The following is a 24,315-nucleotide window of genomic DNA, read 5'->3' on the forward strand; positions in this document are numbered from 1 at the left end:
ATATTTTTGTGTTCCCCTCTAAAGTTTTCACTGTGTACATCTCTTATTTTCCCTAATTCAGTTAACATTTTTATTACCAATATTTTGAACTCTTTATCTGTAAATTATTTCTATTGCATTATTTATTTATTCAGGGGTTTTCTTTTGCTCTTTCAATTGAGAGCAGGTCCTCTGCCTTTTCATTTTGCTTAACTTTCTCTGCCTCTATGAATTTAGGTGAAAGAGTTACCTACTGCAGTCTTGAAGGGGTGTTGTTATGTGGGAGTGTCCCTGTATAGACTATGCATGCCCAAAGCCTTTGGTGGGAGAGCTGGATTTGATGGGGATGCAAGTCACGTCTTTCCTTAGTGTGTGCTGACAGCTATCACCTTGGTGGGGAGTGGGACTAGAGGTGCAAGGGCTAGATCTAGAGCCAGATGTAAGGTGGAACTTCCCCTCTGCTCAGTGATCATCACTGCCCTATCAGTGGCAGGGTCTGATCCAAGTTGCTGGAGTCAAAGCCCTAAGAGTCAGACCTGAACTGGCTCTGTTCCCTTAGTGTGTGTTTTCCCCTCTGCCTGCACTGGGACCCTTGACCCAGAAAGGGGAAGTGCTGAAGCAAGTGGGACCCATATGGGCTCTTGGCTCATGTCAGCTGAAGACAGACATCTGAGCTGTCTTTGATGTGCTGCTTCACAGACACCTGCAATTGTTTCCCTCATTCTGCTCAGAAGCAGCCTTGGCTGCAAATCCCCTTGTCCCTCACAGCCAATCACTGCCCCCAGCCTCTGCCTCCCCTGCCTTGTTGTGGAGCCACACCTCAGGGTAGGTGGGGTCCACATGGACTCTCAGTGTATGGCGGGCGGGGGGGAAGGTGGTAGAACAGCTTCCATCAGAGATCTAGGATGTTTCTGATGTACTGCTTGAGTAAACACCAACAACGGCAGCTGCTGCCCCACCCAGGCTCCGCCACTATACTGGGTCACCTCTGTGTCCCACGGTTTGCATCTTCTCCTTGGTCATGGCCACCCCAGATCCAGTGTTGCACTGTGACATGGAATGAGTGGGGCCAGAGCGTTTGCTTGGCTTGGGTTAGGGCATGCGAGTAGGTGGTTGCAAGAAATCTGGCAGCTGCTAAAGCAGACATCTCTCCACCCTGCCTTGGAGGCAAGCCAGCATGCATGCGCTCCTCACGAGTGGAGTCCAGGCTTCCACAGCCCTCCTGTTAATCCAACCAGTAAGTACTCCAGTCAGACAAGGCACCTTTTCTCCCAAGCATAGGACCCCACGACTGGGGCTGCAAATTTGTGGTTCTCACCACTCACTCCCCAGGGTCGGTATCCCACCCATGCATTCTCCCTTTCACTCTGAGTCCCCTCCCAGGGGCACAGGTCCTGACCTAATCACTTTTTTTCCCTTCCTACCCAATTATATGTGTATTTTTTTTACAGCCTTGGTTGTACAGGAGTCCTTCTGCCAGTTTTTAGTTAGTTTTCAGTGAGAATTTTTCCACATGTAGATGTATTTTTGATGTGTTCATAGGGGGAGGTGAGCTTCACGTCCTCATACTCCACCATCTTGATCAATCTCTCCAGGCCACTTTTTTTTTTTTTTTGGCTGTGTTGGGTCTTCGTTTCTGTGTGAGGGCTTTCTCTAGTTGCGGCAAGCGGGAGCCACTCTTCATCGCGGTGCGCAGGCCTCTCACTATCGCGGCCTCTCTTGTTGCGGAGCACAGGCTCCAGACGCGCAGGCTCAGTAATTGTGGCTCACGGACCTAGTTGCTCTGCGGCATGTGGGATCTTCCCAGACCAGGGCTTGAACACGTGTCCTCTGCATTGACAGGCAGATTCCCAACCACTGCGCCTCCAGGGAAGCCCCAGGCCACCTTTTAATTTTGATGATTTTCTCTATTGATTTCTTGTTTTCAATTTTATTGATTTCTGCTTTAATTCTCATTTATTTTTCTTCTTACTTTGAATTTAATTTGCTCTTCTTTTTCTAGTCTTCTAAGATATACACTGAGATTATTGATTTTTTGATCTTTCTTCTTTTCTAATATTTTTATTCAGTGTATAAATTTCCCTCTAAGCACTGCTTTTGCTGCATCCCATATATTTTTATAAGTTGTGTTTCCATGTGTGTTTTCATTTTTATATATGTTTTCAAATATTTTAAAATTTCTCTTGAGATTTCTTTTCTGATCATGTGTTATTTAGAAGTGTGTTGTTTAATCTTCTAGTAAAATAATGTCTTTTTAATACACCTAAAAATTTACAATAATTCTTTAATATCATTAATAAATGTCTATAATCATTTACCTAAAAATATTATTTTTAATTGGTTTCTTCCAACCAAGATCCAAACGAGGTCCACATATTATATTTGGATAATATGTCTCTAAATCTCTTTTAATCTATGATAGTATCTCTCTGTGTTCATGCTATTTACTTGTGGAAAGAAATTAGGTTGTTTGTCCTGTAGAATTCCCCAATTTCTGGATTCGGCTATTTGCTTCTCAAAGTATTTTAGCAACAGGGAGTCTCTGTCTCCCATACTTGTGAATCTGGAGGCTTGATAAAGGTTCTATTTGTGGTGAGACTAACATAGATATTTCCTACAGCATCACATAAGAAGGCACAGAATATCTGATTGTCCTACTTTTTGTGATCTTAAGACTTGTTGGTGAGTGTCAGAGGACAGAGGGAACAAAAACTGCCCAACGAACTGAGAAGGCATCTTGAGACCAAAAAGTGAAGCATGCAGCTCCATATAATCAATGGATCAGCTTATTATAGGGTAACTTACAGAGTGGGATTGGGAGTAGGCAGATGATTTGGAGGCATTTGCAGATGCATTCCACACTGTCAAGGGGCCATTGGGATGATCTTATAGGTAACCTAGGGTATGGGGGTAGATACTTGGAAACAGGACGTGCATTCCTAAGTCAAGATTAGCCATCTTACATTCCATCACTTCAATATGTTCTTCCTCTTGTTGTATTTTCTTTGACATAATGTCCTAAGTTGCAGAACATGCCATCCAGACAGTCCTCTCTAGTGCCAGCGCCTCTTTAGTCTTCTCTAGTTCCCAGGTGAACTGTAATTCCTTTTCTGTGCTAATATTTAGAGTCCATAACAAAGGCCATGCAACAGCTGCAATAACTTGCTCACTTTTTTTTCACCCCACTTTCACTGTGCTACCTCTTCGGTTAATACATCTAGTATGCCCTTTGGTGTTTTCAGGGTATCCTTCTACTCTTGCACCAGCCTGAAGTGTTCCATAAATATAGCCAGATCACCCCACATGGAAATGGCTGGCCAACCTGGGGTTTCCCCCACAGACAACAAGCTTTTCCCTGTTTGGCCCCTTCACCCATTCCTGCATTATTTTCAGTCTCCTGCCTGACTTGCCAATTGTCCAAAGATGGAGGGAACGAAAAGTGCCCAGTGAACTGAGGAGGCATCTTGAGACCAAAAAACAAGGCAGGCAGCTCCATATAATCACTGGATCAGTTTACTATAGGGTAACTTACTCACAGGGTAGTATTAGGATCTGGAGGACAAGGATCAGGAAGCATTTGCAGCTACACTCCACACTGCCAAGGAGCCATCGGGACAATTTTATAGTTAACTTAGTGTATGGAGGTAGATGCTTGGAAACAGGACATACATTCCTAAGTCAGAATGAATGGTAACTAGTCTTGTGGGCACTGGGAGAACATCAGCAAAGGTTATCATCATTGTTTGGGGACTAACAGAGCATAGAGGCCACAATATCTATTAATTACAAAGCTCTTTATGACATAGAAGTGATTTACTGTACCCTGGGTAGGGTCAGCGGTAGGACAGGAGAAACTGTAAGGGCCCAAGATAGCATCAGCTATGCTAACAGCCATACAATGGGTCTAGGTGTGGTCAGCCTGATCCCTCCATTATAAAGTCTCCTGTGTGCCTAATTTTTTATTTGTAAAATGTGAATAAATTAAATATGCCCTCTCTACTTCAAGAAGTTTTGTGTGAAGGAAATGGTATCACAGGTTTGAAAGTACTTAGTTTTAAGGAGCCATAATAGTCAGGCCAATTCTGGCCCATGGTTTTCTTTCTGTTATCTTACTAACCATCACTTGTTTGGGGTTTGGCTTTCAGCTGCAATGTTGCGGTGTAAATGGCACGAGTGATTGGATGGGCAGCCCACCAGCATCTTGCCCCTCAGAACCACAAGTTAAGGTAATTTATTTTTAGAAATTTTCTGCTATTGGCCACTGTGATTAAACTTTTAATTACCTTAGAAACTCCAGTCGTACAGGACCTAGTCCTCCCAGCCAGAAACAGGAAACCTTAAACAAAAGAGAGACCAGGGAAACAACCCATATAACTAGACAAATAAGAAAAACAAACAAAAAAAGAGTAAGTTCATCTAGATTAGAGATGCCATGAAGAATCTTGCTACTCTAAACTATTACATTAGAGGGGAAATTTTATGTGATAGTGGCAGAAGACTATGTCTAGATTTTTCTTGAGCAAGAATTAGGTCTTCTTATGGTTGAAAGTGAAATTGTAAGGTTGAAGCAGAAAAGCTTCTCTCTCTACCTGTTTCCCTGCTCTCCTTCCTTGGAGATGGCAGCATCCAACCCTTTAGCAGAATGAATCATAAGTGAAGGAGTGAGGAGCTGGGGAAGAGAGAGTTGATGGAACTTCTGACTAGACCCAGAGAAGAAGCCCAAATCAACTTTCAACTAGACTAAGTCCCTAAGGTCCTGCTACCCCATGTTACTCACTTGAGGTTGTTTGGAAATCTCTGGAATTTGGGAGGGTCTGTGAAGAAAGACTGGGACACCTACCAACCAGCAACTGCCCTGCAGCTTGGCAGGCCTATTATATGTTTACTGGCTTTTGAAGCAGAAGCTGAAATGCAACCAGTCCTAGGATTGCATAACCTATATTCCCATTTGTCAATCCCAAGACACTAGTGAATATTCAAAAAACACAAAGACATATGTGGTTGACCTGCCTCTTAGGATCTAGTTTAACTCAGTGTGTAAAGATCTAAGACTTCTACTTTAGATGACACTGTAATGAAAACAATACCAGAAAAGTCTCTAGTTTAATATTTTCTATTTTATGCACATTTCTTCATCCATATAAAAAAATTAAAATATAATGCCTGGCCTAAGTCTCTTGGCATAAGGCAAAATACAAACTGTCTTCCCAAATAAGCCTCCTGATAAAGTTGAGTAATATAGTAGTGTCATTTGTACTTGTAATTTTTTCTAGGGTTGCTATGTAAAAGCAAAACTGTGGTTTCACTCCAATTTCCTGTATATCGGAATCATCACTATCTGTGTATGTGTAATCCAGGTAAGAGCTTAACCAGAGGACTACTTTGAGGATTTAATGAGATAAGTCATGTAATTTTTAGAACGGTACCAGGTACATAAATATGAGCTCCCCCAGTCAAGTAGAAAATGATGTTATTACCAGTTTAAGGCATACAGAAAATATGCTGTAAGTTCTATCTGGTTAATTTATCCCTAAGGGAAATGAGTGTTTCATTGTCAAATTAAAAACCACCAAGCAGAACCTTACTTTGGTCCCTCACAGAGCTGGTCTGGAAAAGCCTGTGATGAATAAAGCACTCCACTTGAAAAATTGGCCTTGTGTGCTAAGCAGGAGTTGGTGATGAAAACTGTAATCAATTTCCTCATTGCTTCTCTGCTTAGTTTGACAAGTCAAGGGTGAATGGGGGGTAGTTTTTTGTTTTTTTTATTATGTGATATTTCTACCATTTTTATACCCAAGTGTCTTGAGTGTATCACAGATTAGCTAAGACCTAATCAAGACGCTCAGAGAGAAATGATTTTTCTCTGCTTGGAAACCAAAGAGGCCTAAGGCAAGGGTAGAGATCACTCATTGCACAAAGTGTTGACCTGTGCAGAGCTTGATTATACCAGCAGCAGGACTTCTGTGATTTCTTAAGGAGACAAAAGATGTCCCAATACTTTATACTCTACTGTCTTGCCATCATTACCCCCACTTGTCTCCCCACTGCCACTCTAAAGCTAAAGGAGAAAACTCCTGAGAAAGAATTAGAAGTGATAGTAGGAAGGGTAGTCTCAGTGTGATGGACAATTTCTTTTTCTCTGGGACTGATCCCAGGGACTGTGAGTGAGATGTTTCTACCTGTAAAGACCTCACATTTTCCCAACTCTTCCCTCAGGTATTGGGGATGTCCTTTGCACTGACGTTGAATTGCCAGATTGACAAAACCAGCCAGGTCCTAGGATTATGACCTGCGGCTGCCTTGTGCTGGAGAGACTTGTTTCATCACTGGAAATCCAAAACCACTTGTAACATGAAGCCCTAAATGACCACCTCCTGAACTGGTGTCTTTGTCCCCCTCCCATCTCTTCCCTGTTGAGTCCCTGTCTCATACAACCAGAGAAGAGGGTGTTGGTCAGGCACTTCCCATCTCAGATAGCAAGACAATCCTTTACCATTCATGGCAGCAGCTTTGTCACTCATTAATAACTGAGCATTTATCAGACATGAAAGTCCAAGAGAACCTGTGGTACTAATGGCTCAAGATCAAAGGATGGGTCTGCAGCTTGAGTTTTTGCATCTTCCCATTGTCAAACAAGTCTCTGGCCTCTAAATCATGCCCAGCCCACTCTCCAAAGTCAATCAAGAGATAAGCTTAAGGGAGCTCTGGGGCCAGGTTCACTGGATCGTTGTCACAATCCTCTGTTTCCTTTTGTCTGGGGGCCTTGGCTACAGGAATGACAGAGTACCCTTTCTCCAAAGGTTAGGTTTCATTTCAATTTCTTTATTAAAGGGTCTTATTGATTCATCTAAGTCTTTCCAAAATAAACTATCCAATGACTCACATCCTGATTTCTGCCAATCTCTTAGCCTTTGATTTACATAACTATGAAGGAATTCAGCAGGATAGGTATTTCTGGTGGTTTAGGTGATAATCACATTCAAAAGAGTTCTGGTGTTATTTCTCTTTCAGATAAGTTTTTGTTAATGTACTATTTTAATTCTTCAATAAATAAAATAGCTTATGTTCTGTCAATCACTACATTCTCATTCCTTTGTCTCAAATATAATTTCCATGACTCAGCCTGATTGCCCTGCCAGCAAGTTAGGGATATTAGTTATCTATTGCTACATAATGAATTACTCCAAAACTTGTCGCTGAGAACAATGAACATTTATTATCTGACATTTTTTGTTGATCATGAATCTGGGAGCAACTTTACTGAGTGATTCTGGCTCGTGATCTCTCACATGACTACAATCAGCTGCAGTCATCTCAAGTCTCAACTAGAAAAGGACACACTTCCAAGTTCTCATATGGCTCCTGATAGGCATCAGTTCTTTGCCACATGCACCTTTCCATAACACTGCCTTATGACATGGAGGCTCATTCTCCCCATAGTAAGGTATTCAAGAGACAGCATGAAATACAGCACCCAAAACAAGCCATACACTCCTTTTATAACCTAACTCAGAAGTGCCATCACATCAGTCCTGCTGTATACTATTCCTTAGAAGTAAGTTGAAAAGTTCACACTCAAGGGGAGGAAATTACACAAGTGTGTAGATACTATGGGGTGGAGATCACTGGGGGCTATCTTAGAGGTGGTCAACTACACCATGTTTGTTGGGTCAGGAGAAGCTAAATTTAATTGTCTATATGATAACCATACTTTGAAAGCAAAAGATCAGACCACATCTAATACAGAGTCAAATGTAGAGAAGTTAAAGAAAGGGGTGACAGAATTGGTTTCTATTCTCAAAGATTTGTGTAGGATCTCCAACTTCCTTTTAGGAAAATTGGTCAAATTCATAGCAGTTTATAAGGAAATCTATATCTTTTGTACTTTCCTGAGGCAAAGGAGCAGAGGGGACATTCTAATGATTATCACAAGTATCAAACATGTCTCACATTCAACATGCACAAAATAAAACTTATTGTATCTTCCAAGCCTGTTTCTCTTCTTTGTTCCCCCATATCAGTGAGTGATAAGACCACCTTCTGGTTGCCCTAGCCAGAAACCTGGGCTGTGTCCTAACTCTAGCCTGCCCTTCCCTCCCAACATCCATTCAGTCATAAAGTTCTAAGGATTCAGCTGCAAAATACCTAATTCATCCACTCTCCCCATTTCATTTCTTACCTATATTCCCTCAGTTGTCTGCTATCTGTTCTCCTAGTACCCACTATTGACCCCATCTAAGCTATTCTCCATACAGTAGCCAAAATAATATTTCTAAAACGTAAATATAATAAGGAGACTTTCGAACTCTGGGTCAAGATGGCAGAGTAGGAGAAAGTGGAGTTTGCATCTCCTCACAGGTACAGCAGGGGTGCATCAGAACAGTTCTCACAGAGCACCTGCTAGGCATTAATGGGGAACCTTGGACACCTGGGGGACAGGAGGGGTCCCTGTGCAGCTGGGTGGGACATGGAAGGGAAGGAGGGAGGGAAGGTGGGAGGGAAGAGTGATGGAGACGGAACAGGGCTGGCACCCCTAGGGGGAGGGGCTGGGGGAGAGGAGAGGTTTCAGCACTCAGGGGGACCCACTAGTGGTGGGGGGATCAGCAGAGACGGGGGGACCTTCAAGGGGCAGGGTGTCAGAGGGGTGCCCTGCAAAGGTCTTTGGGGGGAGAGAGGAGTGGGGCATGTGTGTGGTCTTTGCTAGGCCCCTACGCACGCCAGCCTGGATTGTGTGTCCCCTGGTGGGGAGAAGGGCTGGGTGCTGGACAGTGGGTTTGGAGGGTGGACCCAGGGAGGGGACGGTTGTGGGAGGTGGGGAGATGATCTGGGGTGGCAGGGGGGAAGGGTTCCACAGCCAGGAAGTTTGGTGGAGGAGGCCCAGGCCACCAGGGAAGTGGGGCGCAATTGTTGAGTGGTGCGCAGAGGGAAAGGCCACCCTTGCAACACCCTTCCCTGTCCACCAGCCTGGCCTCCTTGGGCAGTGGCAGGGGCACACACCTGAGCAGGCTCACCCGCCCCTCAAACCAGGGTTCCCCCCACCACTCGGGCACCAGCAAGCCTGCTAGGGTGCTGGGCCTGAGCCCTAACCTCATGGAGGTCTCTTCAGCCCATATAGGTCCCATGCCTGAGCCCTGCCCCTGCTGAGGCCTCCTCTGGCTTCTTGGGTCCCAACGGACCCAAGTACAACACCCCCCAGGGCTTCTGGGGGCTGCTCAGTTCCTGGTGGACCTGAGCACTGTCCCCCACAAAGCCTACAAAGACTGCACAGGTCCTGGTGGCCCATGTGCCACCCCTGGCAAAGCTCCTCCTAGGGCTGCAAGGGTCCAGGCAGACCGAGCACCACCATTCTCCAAAGCCTCCTCAAGCCATGATGGCCCCTGTGGACACACCCATGGAAGCCTGCCCCCAAGCTGGCTTGCACGAGCATATGTGCTCTGGGCCATCTTCAGGAGCAGACACTGGTGAAAGAAACACAAACAGAGGTGGGGCAGACACAGCGGGTCCAGATAGCTACCTAAAGGTGTTGGAGGCCCTCCTAGGGAGACAGGGGTTGGATGTAGCTCACTGTGGGGGCAATGAAATTGATAGCAGAGGCACCAGGGAATTTTAATTTAAAAAAATTTTTTAAGTTAAAAAAAATATTTTTTGCTGTTGTGTTTTGTTGTTTCATTTTTATTTTTATTTTTTCTAACATATTTTTTATTTTTCTAATTTTATTTTATTTCTTATTCTTTGTTATTGTTCTGCTCTTTTTTGTTTGTTGTCTATTTTTCTTTTTTGTTCCTTTTTGCTGCACCTCTTGGCTTGTGGGATTGTAGTTTCCAGGCTGGAGGTTGGGCCTGAGCACCTGTGGTGGGAGCATTGGACTAACAGAGAACTTCAGACACCAGGGAACAATAATCTCTGTGAGCTCTCACAGAGATCCTCATCTTGGCACCAAGATCCAGCTCCACCTAACTGCCTGCAAACTCCAGTGCTAGATGCCTCAAGCCAAACAAGCAGCAAGATAGGAACATAGCCCCACCCATCAACAAAAATGAGATGACAGAGAAATATGTTACAGATAGAGGAACAAGATAAAAGCCTGCAAGACCAAATAAATGAAGAGGAAATAGGCAATCTACCTGAAAAAGAATTCAGAGTAATGATAGTAAAGATGATCCAAAATCTCAGAAATAGAATGGAGGAATGGGTCAAGAAAATACAAGAAATGTTTAACAAGGACCTAGAAGAACTAAAGGACAAACAATCAGTGATGAACAACACAATAACTGAAATGAAAAATACAATAGAAGGAATCAATAGCAGAATAATTGAGGGAGAAGAATGAATGAGTGAGCTGGAAGATAGAATGGTGGAAATAACTGCCTAGGAGCAGAATAAAGAAAAAAGAATAAAAAGAAAGGAGGACAGTCACAGAGATTTCTGCAACAACATTAAATGCACCAACATTCGAATTATAGGGGTCCCAGAAGAAGAAGAAAGAGAGAAAAGACCTGAGAAAATACTTGAAGAGATTATAGTCGAAAGCTTCCCTAACATGGGAAAGGAAATAGCCACCCAAGTCCAGGAAGTGCAGAGAATCCCACACAGGATAAATCCAAGGAGAAACATGTTGAGACACCTATTAATCAAACCAACAAAAATTAAATTCAAAGAAATATTGAAAGCAGCATGGGAAAAGCAACAAATAACAGACAAGGGAAACCCCATAAAGTTATCAACTGATTTTTCAGCAGAAACTCTGCAATCCAGAATAGAGTGGCAGGATATATTTAAAGTGATGAAAGGGAAGAACCTACAACCAAGATTACTCTACCCAGCAAGGATCTCATTCAGATTTGACAGAGAAATCAAAAGCTTTACAGACAAGCAAAAGCTAAGAGAATTCAGCACCACCAAACCAGCTATACAACAAATGCTAAAGGAACTTCTGTAAGTGGGAAACACAAGAGAAGAAAAGGACTTACAAAAATAAACCCAAAACAATTAAGAAAATGGTACTAGGAACATACATATCGATAATTACCTTAAATGTGAATGGATTAAATACTCCAACCAAAAGACACAGGCTAGCTGAATGGATACAAACACAAGACCTGTATATATGCTGTGTACAAGAGTCCCGCTTCAGACCTAAGGACACATACAGACTGAAAGTGAAGGGATGGAAAAAAGATATTCCATGCAAATAGAAATCAAAAGAAAGCTGGAGAAGCAATTCTCATATCAGACAAAATAGACTTTAAAATAAAGACTATTACAAGAGCCAAAGAAGGACACTACATAATGATCAAGGGATCAATCCAAGAAGAAGATATAACAATTTTAAATATATATGCACCCAACATAGGAGCACCTCAATACATTAGGCAACTGCTAAAAGCTATAAAAGAGGAGATCAACAGTAACACAATAATAGTGGGGGACTTTAACACCTCACTTACACCAATGGAAAGATCATCCAAACAGAATATGAATAAGGAAGCAGAAGCTTTAAATGACACAATAGACCAGATAGATTTAATTGATATTTAGAGGCCATTCCATCTGAAAACAGCAGATAACACTTTTTCTCAAGTGCACATGGACCATTCTCCAGGATAGATCACACCTTGGGTCACAAATCCAGCCTCGGTAAATTTAAGAAAATTGAAATCTTGTCAAGCATCTTTACTGACCAGAACGCTATGAGATTAGAAATCAATTACAGGGGAAAAAACGCATAAAAAACACAAACACTTGGAGGTTAAACAATACGTTACTAAATAACCAAGAGATCACTGAAGAACTCAAAGAGGAAATCAAAAAATACCTAGAGACAAATGGCAAAGAAAACACAACCATCCAAAACCTCTGGGATGCAGCAAAAGCAGTCCTAAGAGGGAAGTCGATAGCAATACAATCCTACCTCAAGATATGAGAAAAATCTCAAATAAACAATCTAACCTTACACCTAAAGGAACTAGAGAAAGAAGAACAAAAAAAAACCCCCAAAGTTAATAGAAGGAAAGAAATCATAAAAATTAGTGGAGAAATAAATGAAATAGAAACAAAGCAAACAATAGCAAAGATCAATGAAATTAGAAGCTGGTTCTTTGAGAAGATAAACAAAATTGATAAACCTTTAACAAGACTCATCAAGAAAGAAAAGGGAGATAACTCAGAAAAATAGAATTAGAAATGAAAAAGGAGAAGTAACAACTGACACTGTGAAATACACAGGATCATGAAAGATTACTACAAGCAACTATATGCCAATAAAATGGACAACCTGGAAGAAATGGACAAATTCTCAGAAAAGCACAAACTTCAAAGACTGAACCAGGAAGAAATAGAAAATATAAACAGACCAATCACAAGCCCTGAAATTGAAACTGTGATTAAAAATCTTCCAATAAACAAAAGTTCAGGACCAGATGGCTTCACAGGAGAATTCTATCAAACATTTAGAGAAGACCTAACACCTATCCTTCTCAAACTCTTCCAAAATATAGCAGAGGGAGGAACACTCCCAAACTCAAACTACGAGGCCACCATCACCCTGATATCAAAACCAGACAAAGATACTACAAAAAAAGAAAATTACAGACCAATATCACTGATGAATATAGATGCAAAAATCCTCAACAAAATACTAGCAAACAGAATCCAACAGCACATTAGAAGGATCATACACTATGAACAAGTGGGGTTTATCCCAGGAATGCAAGGATTCTTCACTATATGCAAATCAAACAACGTATACACCATATTAACAAATTGAAGGATAAAAACCATATGATAATCTCAATAGATGCAGAAAAAGCTTTTGACAAAATTCAACACCCATTTATGATAAAAACTCACCAGAAAGTGGGCATAGTGGGAACCTACCTCAACATAATAAAGGCCATATATGATAAACCCACAGCAAACATCATTCTCAATGGTGAAAAATTGAAAGCATTTCCTCTAAGATCAGGAACAAGACAAGGATGCCCGCTCTTGACACTATCATTCAACATAGTTTTGGAAATCCTATCCATGGCAATCAGAGAAGAAAAAGAAATAAAAGGAATACAAATTGGAAAAGAACTAAAATGTCACTGTTTGCAGATGACATGATACTATACATAGAAAATCCTAAAGATGCCACCAGAAAACTACTGATGCTAATCAATGAATTTGGTAAAGTTGCAGGATACAAAATTAATGCACAGAAATCACTTGCATCCCTATACACTAGCAATGAATTAGCAGAAATATAAATTAAGGAAACAATCCTATTTACCATTGCAACAAAAAGAATAAAATACCTAGGAATAAAACTACCTGAGGAGACAAAAGACCTGTATGCAGAAAACTATAAGATACTGATGAAAGAAATCAAAGATGACACAAACAGATGGAGAGATATACCATGTTCTTAGATTGGAAGAAACAAGTTTGTCAAAATGATTCTATTTCCCAAAGCAGTCTACAGATTGAATGCAATCCCTATCAAATTACCAATGGTATTTTTCACAGAACTAGAACAAAAAATTTTACACTTTGTATGGAAACACAAAAGACCCCAAATAGCCAAAGCAATCTTGAGAAAAAAACAAAACAGAACAAAACAAACAAACAAATATGGAGGTGAAAGAATCAGAATCCTTGACTTCAGACAGTACTACAAAACCATAGTGATCAAAACAGTATGCTACTGGCACAAAAACAGAAATATAGATCAATGGAACAGGATAGAAAGCCCAGAGATAAACCCACATACCTATGCTCACCTAATCTATGATAAAAGAGGCAAGAATATACAATGGAGAAAAGACAGCCTCTTCAATAAGTGGTGCTGGGAAAACTGGACAGCTACATGTAAAAGAATGAAATTAGAACACTCCCTAACACCATACACAAAAATAAACTCAAAATGGATTAAAGACCTGAACGTAAGACCAGACACTACAGAACTCTTAGGGGAAAACATAGGCAGAACACTCTTTGACATAAATTACAACAAGATTTTTTGACCACCTCCTAGAGTAATGAAAATAAAAACAATAATAAACAAATGGGACCTAATGAAACTTAAAATCTTTTGCACAGCAAAGGAAACCATAAACAAGATGAAAAAACAACCCTCAGAATGGGAGAAAGTATATGCAAACGAAGCAACTGACAAGGGATTAATATCCAAAATATACAAATAGCACGTGCAGTTCAATTTCAAAAAAACAAACAACCCAGTCAAAAAATGGGCAGAAGACCTAAATAGACATTTCTCCAAAGAAGATATACAGATTGCCAACAAACACATGAAAGGATGCTCAACATCACTAATCATTAGAGAAATGCAAATCAAAGCTACAATCAAAGCTACAATCACCTCACACTGGTCAGAATGGCCATCATCAAAAAACCTACAATCAATAAATGCTGGAGAGGGTGTGGAGAAAAGGGAACCCTCTTGCACTGTGGGTGGGAATGTAAATGGATGCAGCCACTATGGAGAACAGTATGGAGGTTCCTTAAAAAACTAAAAATAGAACTGCCATATGACCCAGCAATCCCACTACTGGGTGTATACCCAGAGAAAACCATAATTCCAAAAGATGTATGCACCCTAATATTCATTGCAGCTCTATTTACAATTGCCAGGACATGGAAGCAACCTAAATGTCCATCAACAGTGGAATGGATAAAGAAGATGTGGTACATATATACAATGGAATATTATTCAGCTATAAAAAGGAATAAAATTGTGCTATATGCAGAGACATGGATGGACCTAGATACTGTCATACAGGGTGAAGTAAGTCAGCAAGAGAAAAACAAATATCGTATATTAACACATATATGTGGAATGTAGAAAAATAGTACAGATGAACCTATTCACAAAGCAGAAATAGAGACAGAGACATAAAGAACAAACGTATCAACACCAAGGGAGGAAAGGGGGTGGGTCGGATAAATTGGGAGATTGAGATTGATATATATACACTACTATGTATAAAATAGATAACTAATGAGAACCTACTGTATAGCACAGGGGGGGAAAAAAGAAGATACAATCTGTTTGTAAGACATATATTAAGGTAACCTTAAAAATGCATTTTAATATACAGTAGTTGTAGACAAATACTGTTTGATTCCACTTATACAAGGTACCTAGAATAGTCAAATTCATAGAGTCAGAAAGTACATTGAATGATGCCAGGGGCCAAGGAGTGAGGGGTGGGTTGGGGAGGGGGAATGGGGAGTTAGTGTTTAATGAGGACAAAGTTTCAGTTTAGGAAGTTGAAAAATTCTGGAGATGAATGATGGTGAGATTTGCACAACTATGTGAATGTATTTAGTGCCACAGAACTGTACAGTTAAATATGGTTAAAATCATGTGTTTTATATTATGTGACTTTTACCACAATAAAAAAAAACTTTAAAAAAAATCAGGAGACTTTCCTGCTTGAAACCCTTCAATAACTATGTTTCTCTTAGAATAAAGTCCAGATTCCTTATTATGCCTACCAGGCTCTACATGATATGCTTTACTCTTAGGTCTTCAACCTCACCCCCTGCCATTACCATTCTTTTATTCTATGCTTTAGTTATGTTAAAATTTATTTAGTTGCTCTAAGCTTTATCAGTACTAAACTTTTCCCACTCATCCACTGATCCACTTTGTCTGGATAATTCTTACCCTCTGCTTTCTCTAAGAAAGTTTTCCTTAATACTGTAAAGTTTAGTATTGAAATTGAGCAGAACCCTGTGGGGCTCCTGGGCTCAAAAGCCTTTCTGTCTCCTGTTTCTTGACTCCGGCCTCCATGACCTTCCCTGGGTTCCAAAGGGCAGAGTCCAACAGTTGTTAATCGGGGAAAGGAAGGGATGCAAAGACAAGGGAGGGGCAGCCAGGAAACAATAGTGCAGTCTTAAGGCATGGTCCTGGTTCCACCTCAAGGGATGCACATAACAATGTCTTTAAGCTCTTTAACATGTCATCATTCTTCACACCAGAGAAAGACCACCTGAGGCTACATTAAAGGAACCAGAGAAACTGATCAGGAAGATTACCTGAGATCAGATTAGAGGAATGGAGGCCCTGCATACACCCTAATCTTATCAGCAACCTCACCCTTGAACCATTGCTATAAAACTCCTCATCAAATCCTCCCCTGTTGGGACACATAGTTGTTGGGGCAGGAGACTATTATGTCCACCTTTGCCTGGCAAAGCAATAAAGTTATTCTTTTCTACTTCACCCAAAACTCTGTCTCCAAGATTCGATTTCGCACTGGTGCACAGAGGCTGAGCTTTCGGCATCAATATCTATTGAGATTTTATCAAGTATGAGATAGTGTGCTAAGAGCTTTACATACGTATTCCTATTTAAATCTTGACAAAATGTCTCTTGTGTTTACCTCCATAACACACTCATAGAAATTTCATAGTTCTTATCACATTTTCTTTTGTCAACTATTTGTCTATATTAATTATATTGGCCTGATCACATTAGAAAAAGAGAGGGGAGGGCTTCCCTGGTGGTGCAGTGGTTGAGAATCTTCCTGCTAATGCAGGGGACATGGGTTCGAGCCCTGGTCTGGGAAGATCCCACATGCTGCCGAGCAACTAAGCCTGTGCGCCACAACTACTGAGCCTGCGCGTCTGGAGCCTGTGCTCCGCAATGGGAGAGGCTGCGACAGTGAGAGGCCTGTGCACCGCAATGAAGAGTGGCCCCCGCTTGCTGCAACTAGAGAAAGCCCTTGCACAGAAACGAAGACCCAACACACCAAAAATAAATTAATTAATTAGTTTAAAAAAAGAAAAAGAGAGGGGAAATGTACAAATTAACTATAAATAAAAATTGGGCCATAACCACAGATATAGTTAAAATTTTACAGCCCTTGAGATAATATGGTAAAAAATATGAGGCCAATCAATTTTTTAAATGTAGGTGGTGGAGATAATTTTCTAAAATAATAGAAATCATCCAAATTGATTCAAAAAGAAAAAGAGGATTTCTGTTTCTGATAAGACAACAGACAATATTACTAGACTAAACTTCCTATTTTAAATAACTAAGATGCTAGATAAAAACTTTAAAATGTTTTATTAAGAGCACTGTTGAATGCTTGATTCAACAGCACATATGCTAAAATTGGAATGATACAGAGAAGATTAGCATGGCCCCTGCACAAGGATAATACACAAATTTGCGAAGCGTTCCATATTTTTTAAAAAAAAAAAGCGCTTTTGAGCTGTAAAGAAAGTAAGAAATTCTCAATCCAGGGATATAGTGATGGTGTGAACCAGAGAGGTAAAATGAATTTGAGGGCCTTTGCCAAACTAGATGAACTTGGGTATCAGTTTTCATAGTCTCATGGCACATGGAGTACAGGAGGAAAATTTTGTGATCTGCTCAAAATAGGGAGTATAAGAAGAGATCTTTCCCCCTTTAAGTCAAAGACCCCGAACGGTTTCACCTTAGTGTAAGAGAGAACTAGAAATACTGCTCACTTTCACCAAAGATTACACGAAAATCTGTCTGAAACTTGGCAGTTTAGCAGAGGAAGGCAACAGCCCTAAAAAACTGAATTCATAATTTGGCTTAAGGTGTGAGATTAAATTTGCATTTAAGGTGCAAACTTATAGTGTCTGAATCATTCTTAAACTCTCAAACTAAAAATTTAATATAGTTCCAAATAAAATGTTATCCTTAGCTCTGGCAGAAACAAAATGCACACACTTTCTGAAGGAACCCACATAATACCAGGTCTCCATGAATCTTAAAAAGCAAATTTTCAATGAAATTGAACTACTCACAGAAAAAATTCACTAAACACATGAGAAAACAAGGCACTCTTAACCAAGAGAAACAACAAAATAGGAAAGGACGCATGAAACTTCAGATATTGCAGTAACTTGACACAAAATATAGATAGTCATGTTTTTATATATTTACAAAAATTAAGGACAGTTTTTAAAAATGTGCAGAGAAGAATCTAAAAGACTAAGCATTTTGAATAATGAAAATTTAATAATTGAAAATTTAAAAACATAAATGAATACGTTTAACAGCAGATTTGATTCAACTAAGATAGATGAATAAACAGGAAGATTTATACAAGTAGATTAATCAGAATGTCGCTGCAGTGTGTTGAATTGTGTCCCCAAAAAAGATATGTGCAAATCCTTGGCACTGGGACTTCCCTGGTGGTCCAGTGGTAAAGAATCTGCCTTAAAATGCAGGGGACATGGGGTCAATCTTTGGTCAGGGAACTAAGATCCCACATGCCATAAGGCAACTAAGCCCGTGTGCCACTACCACTGAGCTTGCACACCTCAACTAGAGAGCCTGCGTGCCACAAACTACAGAGCCCACATGCTCTGGAACCCGTGCACCACTACAGAGCCCACGCACCTGGAGCCTGCACGCCACACTAGAGAAGAGAAAACCCACACGCCACAACTAGAGAGAAGCCCATGTGCTGCAATGAAAGATCCCGCATGCCTCAATGAAGATCCCGTGCACTGCAACTAAGACCCAACGCAGCCAAAAATAAATAAATAAATAATAAATAAATCTTAAAAAAAAAATCCTTGGCACCTATGAATATGACCTTATTCAGAAATAGGGTTTTTGCAGATGTGATTACGTTAACAATCTTGAGATGAGTTCATCCTAATTTTAGGGTGGGCTCTAAATCCAATGTCTGTTGTCTCTGTAAGAGAAAGGAGAGGAAGATTTGAAACACAGATACAGATGAGAAGACCCATAAGGAAAGACCATGTAAAGTCAGAGGCAGGGAATGCAGTGATGGGTCTACAAGCCAAGGAACACCAAGAATTGCCAACAACCACAAGAAGTAAGAGAGTGACATGGAACAGATTCTTCCCTAGAGCATCCAGAAGGAACAAGCCCTGAAGACACCTTGATTTTGGACTTCTGGACTTCAGAACCATGAGAAAATAAATTTATGTGGTTTGAAGGCACCAAATTCATGGTAGTTTGTTCCAGCAGCTCTAGCAAATGAACACAGTATCACACAGAAAGAGTGAAAAATATAAAAGTTAAGAAATGATGAGGACTGAGTTAGAGAGTCTAATGTAAGTGTAACTGGAATTCCAGAGAGAAGAGATACAAAGCATGGTAGACACAATACTTGAAGTGATAACAGCTGAGAATATTCCAGAAATGATGAAAAATACAACTAATAAATAAGAAGTCCAATGAATTATTTTCATGAGGGAAAATAGAAACTCAAACCTAGACATAGCATGATGACACCCAGTAAAAATAAAGAAAAGAATTTTTAAAAAGCCATAGAAGTTGTGGTTCTAGTAATGGGCAAACAGAAGTATAATATTAGAACACCAAAGTTGCCTATATCCAAAGGTATGAACTAATGCCACAAGTACTTGCATTTTGATTTTTTGGGGGTGGAGAAAAAGTCTTGTGGGAGACCTTTATATTGAACCACACCCTCAGTCATAGCAAACCAGAGGTTGACCCACTATATTTCCTTCAAACTCTGATTAATTGTGGAATGGACTGCTGTGGTTTTGAACCAAGTAGGAAAGGAAAAAGAACAGGAAAAACAAAAAGAAACATACTTGTGTGGTTATAACAGCAGATCAAGTCTCATGTTGTTGCACACTAAGAAAGCAAGGTCTAAGTGAACTAATGACTCGCAGAACTTAAATTTGGTTTGAAGTTGTCCCAACTAAACATGCCCAGAGACCTAAGAGAGGTGAATCAAAAACCTATATTGAGGAGGGAAAATCCATCTTATGCCTCAGGAAATGTCCCAAAATAATTTTTCAAGGACAATGGCTAGCAAGCAATCAAAGTTTCTGAGCCAAAAAAGAGAGCAACAATATAACATGAGCAAGAACCAACATAAACCAGAGTCAGCAGAGACAGAGTTCAGATGCTGAAATTTTTAGACACATGTTTTAAATCAACTGTGTTTACCGTGTTGTAAAAGTAAATCTGAAGTCAGGGAGCCTGATTCCTCCAGCTCCATTTTTCGTTCTCAAGATTGCTTTGGCTATTCGGGGTCTTATGTGTTTCCATACAAATTGTGAAATTTTTTGTTCTAGTTCTGTGAAAAATGCCTGTGGTAGTTTGATAGCGATTGCATCGAATCTGTAGATTGCTTTGGGTAGTAGAGTCATTTTCACAATGTTGATTCTTCCAATCCAAGAACATGGTATGTCTCTCCATCTATTTGTGTCATCTTTAATTTCTTTCATCAGTGTCTTATAATTTTCTGCATACAGGTCTTTTGTCTCCTTAGGCAGGTTTATTCCTAGATATTTTATTCTTTTTCTTGCAATGGTGAATGAGAGTGTTTTCTTAATTTCACTTTCAGATTTTTCATCATTAGTGTATAGGAAGGCAAGAGATTTCTGTGCATTAATTTTGTATCCTGCTACTTTACCAAATTCATTGATTAGCTCTAGTAGTTTTCTGGCAGCACCTTTAGGATTCCCTATGTATAGTATCATGTCATCAGCAAACAGTGACAGCTTTACTTCTTCTTTTCCAATTTGGATTCCTTTTATTTCTTTTTCTTCTCGATTGCTGTGGCTAAACTTCCCAAACTATGTTGAATAATAGTGGTGAGAGTGGGCAACCTTGTCTTGTTCCTGATCTTAGTGGAAATGGTTTCACTTTTTCAAGATTGAGGACAATGTTGGCTGTGGGTTTGTCATATATGGCCTTTATTATGTTGAGGAAAGTTCCCTCTATGCCTACTTTCTGGAGGACTTTTATCATAAATTGGTGTTGAATTTTGTCAAAAGCTTTCTCTGCATCTATTGAGATGATCATATGGTTTTTGTCCTTCAATTTGTTAATATGGTGTATCACGTTGATTGATTTGCGTATATTGAAGAATCCGTGCATTCCTGGAATAAACCCCACTTGATCATGGTGTATGATCCTTTTAATGTGCTGTTGGATTCTGTTTGCTAGTATTCTGTTGAGGATTTTTGCATCTATGTTCATCAGTGATATTGGCCTGTAGTTTTCTTTCTTTGTGACATCTTTGTCTGGTTTTGGTATCAGGGTGATGGTGGCCTTGTAGAATGAGTTGGGGAGTACAAAGCTACAGTAATCAAGACAGTTTGGTACTGGAACAAAACAGAAATATAGATCAATAGAACAGGATAGAAAGCCCAGAGATAAACCCATGCACACATGGCCACTTATCTTTGATAAAGGAGGCAAGCATATACAGTGGAGAAAAGACAGCCTCTTCAATAAGTGGTGCTGGGAAAACTGGACAGGTACATGTAAGAGTATGAAATTAGAACACTCCCTGACATCATACACAAAAATAAACTCAAAGTGGATTAAAGACCTAAACATAAGGACAGACACTATCAAACTCTTAGAGGAAAACATATGCAGAGCACTCTATGACATAAATCAAAGCAAGATCCTTTTTGACCCAGCTCCTAGAGAAATGGAAATAAAAACAAAAATAAACAAATGGGACCTAATGAAACTTAAAAGCTTTTGCACAACAAAGGAAACCATAAACAAGACCAAAAGACAACCATCAGAATGGGAGAAAATATTTGCAAATGAAGCAACTGACCAAGGATTAATCTCCTAAATTTACAAGCAGCTCATGCAGCTCAATAACAAAAAAACAAACAACCCAATCCAAAAATGGGCAGAAGACCTAAATAGACATTCTCCAAAGAAGATATACAGATTGCCAACAAACACATGAAAGAATGCTGAACATCATTAATCATTAGAGAAATGGAAATCAAAACTACAATGAGGTATCATCTCACACCGGTCAGAATGGCTATCATCAAAAAATCTAGAAACAATAAATGCTGGAGAGGGTGTGGAGAAAAGAGAACACACTTGCACTGTTGGTGGGAATGTAAATTGATACAGCCACTATGGAGAACAGTATGGAGGTTTCTTATAAAACTAAAAATAGAACTACCATACGACCCAGCAATGCCACTACTGGGCATATACCCTGAGAAAACCATAATTCAAAAAGAGTCATGTACCAAAATGTTCATTGCAGCTCTATTTACAATAGCCAGTACATGGAAGCAACCTAAGTGTCCATCATCGGATGAATGGATAAAGAAGATGTGGCACATATATACAATGGAATATTACTCAGCAATAAAAGGAAACAAAATGGAGTTATTTGTAGTGAGGTGGATGGAGTTAGAGTCTGTCATACAGAGTGAAGTAAGTCAGAAAGAGAAAAACAAATACCGTATGCTAACACATATATATGGAATCTAAATAAAAAAAAAATGGTTCTGAAGAACCTAGGGGCAGGACAGGAATAAAAATGCAGATGTAGAGAATGGACTTGAGGACACGGGGAGGGGGAAGGGTAAGCTGTGACAAAGTGGGAGAGTGGCATGGACATATATTCACTACCAAACGTGGAATGGATAGCTAGTGGGAAGCAACCGCATAGCACAGGAAGATCAGCTCGGTGCTTTGTGACCATCTGGAGGGGTGGGATAGGGAGGGTGGGAGGGAGGGAGATGCAAGAGGGAGGAGATATGGGAACATATGTATGTGTGTAGCTGATTCACTTTGTTATAGGGCAGAGGCTGGCACACCATTGTAAAGCAATTATACTCCAATAAAGACGTTTAAAAAAAAGTCACAAATGTTAAAATTTCTACCAGAAATAAGAAACTATGAAAAAATCACAGACTTTAAAAAGAACCAAATAACATCTAGAAATGAAAAAAGCAATAACTGAAATTAAAAACCTCAACAGATGTATGTGGTAACAGATTGAATACAAACAAAAGACAGAATTTGTGACCAGGAAGATAGAAGAGAAAAATATATTGAGAATGCAGCATAGATATATATAAATGTAGAAAACGTACAGAGGACAAGAGATACATAAAATACAGTTTGAGTTCATTTGATTTTAGTCCTGGAATGAATAGAGAGAAATGAGCCAAAGGAAATATTTGAAGAGAATATATCTAAGAATTGATGAAAGGCTCCAATGTATAGATTGAAAACGTCCATTTAATTTCAAGGATAAGTAAAAATAAATCCACAGTCATGACTATCATATGAAAACTGAAGAAAACCAAAGACAGAAAAATCTTGACAGTAGCCAAAGAAAGATTATTTCTGAAGAAATGACAGATTGACCATTGATCAGTAGTAAATCTCTCCGAAGACAGTGGACTTCAAAGTGCTGAGTTTGAAATAAGAATATTCTTAGAGAAATAACAGTCAAGAGAATTTGTCATCAGCAGATGTTCACTAAAGAAAATTCTAAAGGATAAATTTCAGGCATAAAGAAAGTGATCCTAGATGGAAGATCTGAAATACAAATAGAATCAAGGAGAGAAAAATAGTAGTAAATATGTGGGCAAATGTAAATGACCATTGATTCTGTAGAATAATTATAATAATGTATTGTTGGGGTGGAAAAAGAGATAGATTTAAAACACTAGACAACAACAAGTCAAGAAGAGGATAAATGGAGTTAAAATGTTCATTGTATATCTAGGAGGTAGATAAATATTTTTTAAATTCAGACTTTGAAAAGTAAAGTGTGCATGTTATAATTTCTAGGGTAGGCACCATAAGAAGAGAAATAACATTTTAAAACTTCCAAGTGAATATAATAATGATAAAATAATATTTAGTCAATTAAAGCAAAGTCAAGAAAAAAAATAAAACAGAGTGAACATATATGATAAATGTAAAGAACAAAATAAGAGGGTAGAAAGAAACCCTAATTTATAAGTAATTAAATTGAATGTATATAAATGATATTAACTAGTCAAAGGACAAATTATCATACTGAATTTTTTTAACATTAAACTATATATTGTTTACAAGAGAAATATCTAAAATTTCAAAGGAATGAAAATATGTAAGATATGTCCTTTGCTCATAATCCATTTAGACTGGAAATCTCCTAAAGAAAGACAAAAAAGCACTTCCATTCATTTAGAATTTAAGAAGTACACTTCCTAGAAACCCATGGAACAGAGAAGAAATATAAATTAAATATAATTTTTCTAATATAAATTAGAATATATTTTGAACTGAATGATAACACTAATACTATATATCATGATCTATGGGAAGACACTGCAATTTGGAGAGAATTTACAGCCTTAAATGCATATATTAGAAAAAAAGAAAAGATGAGAATTAATGAGCTAACATCTCAAGAAGTTGGAAAAAGAGAAGCAAGATAATTAAACGTAAACATTTTTTTAAAGCAGAAGGAAGAAAATTAAACAAAGGAGCAGAAGTTAAAAAATAAAAAACAAGCATAAACAAAGTCCAAAGTATGTTCTTTGAAAAGAAAAACTTCTGGAGGT

The 24,315-nt window shown here is 39.3% G+C and overlaps 1 protein-coding gene and 1 non-coding gene across 2 annotated transcripts in view; both read left to right on the forward strand.

Moving 5' to 3' along the window:
- Positions 1-7,056, forward strand: part of CD53 (CD53 molecule) — a 31,899-nt gene extending 24,843 nt beyond the window's left edge. The window contains exons 6-8 of the mRNA XM_059900991.1: positions 4,125-4,205; positions 5,253-5,336; positions 6,196-7,056. Coding sequence (XP_059756974.1) covers positions 4,125-4,205; positions 5,253-5,336; positions 6,196-6,267 — 237 coding nt within the window. The 3' untranslated portion in view covers positions 6,268-7,056. The remainder of the gene's footprint in view (positions 1-4,124; positions 4,206-5,252; positions 5,337-6,195) is intronic.
- Positions 7,057-17,077: 10,021 nt separating this feature from the next.
- On the forward strand, positions 17,078-17,184 carry LOC132355226 (U6 spliceosomal RNA). The gene has a single exon (XR_009499575.1). It is a non-coding gene; the product is annotated as a U6 spliceosomal RNA (small nuclear RNA).
- Positions 17,185-24,315: the final 7,131 nt, after the last annotated feature.

The sequence above is a fragment of the Balaenoptera ricei genome, chromosome 1 (assembly GCF_028023285.1).
Source record: "Balaenoptera ricei isolate mBalRic1 chromosome 1, mBalRic1.hap2, whole genome shotgun sequence".
Classification (NCBI taxonomy): domain Eukaryota; kingdom Metazoa; phylum Chordata; class Mammalia; order Artiodactyla; family Balaenopteridae; genus Balaenoptera; species Balaenoptera ricei.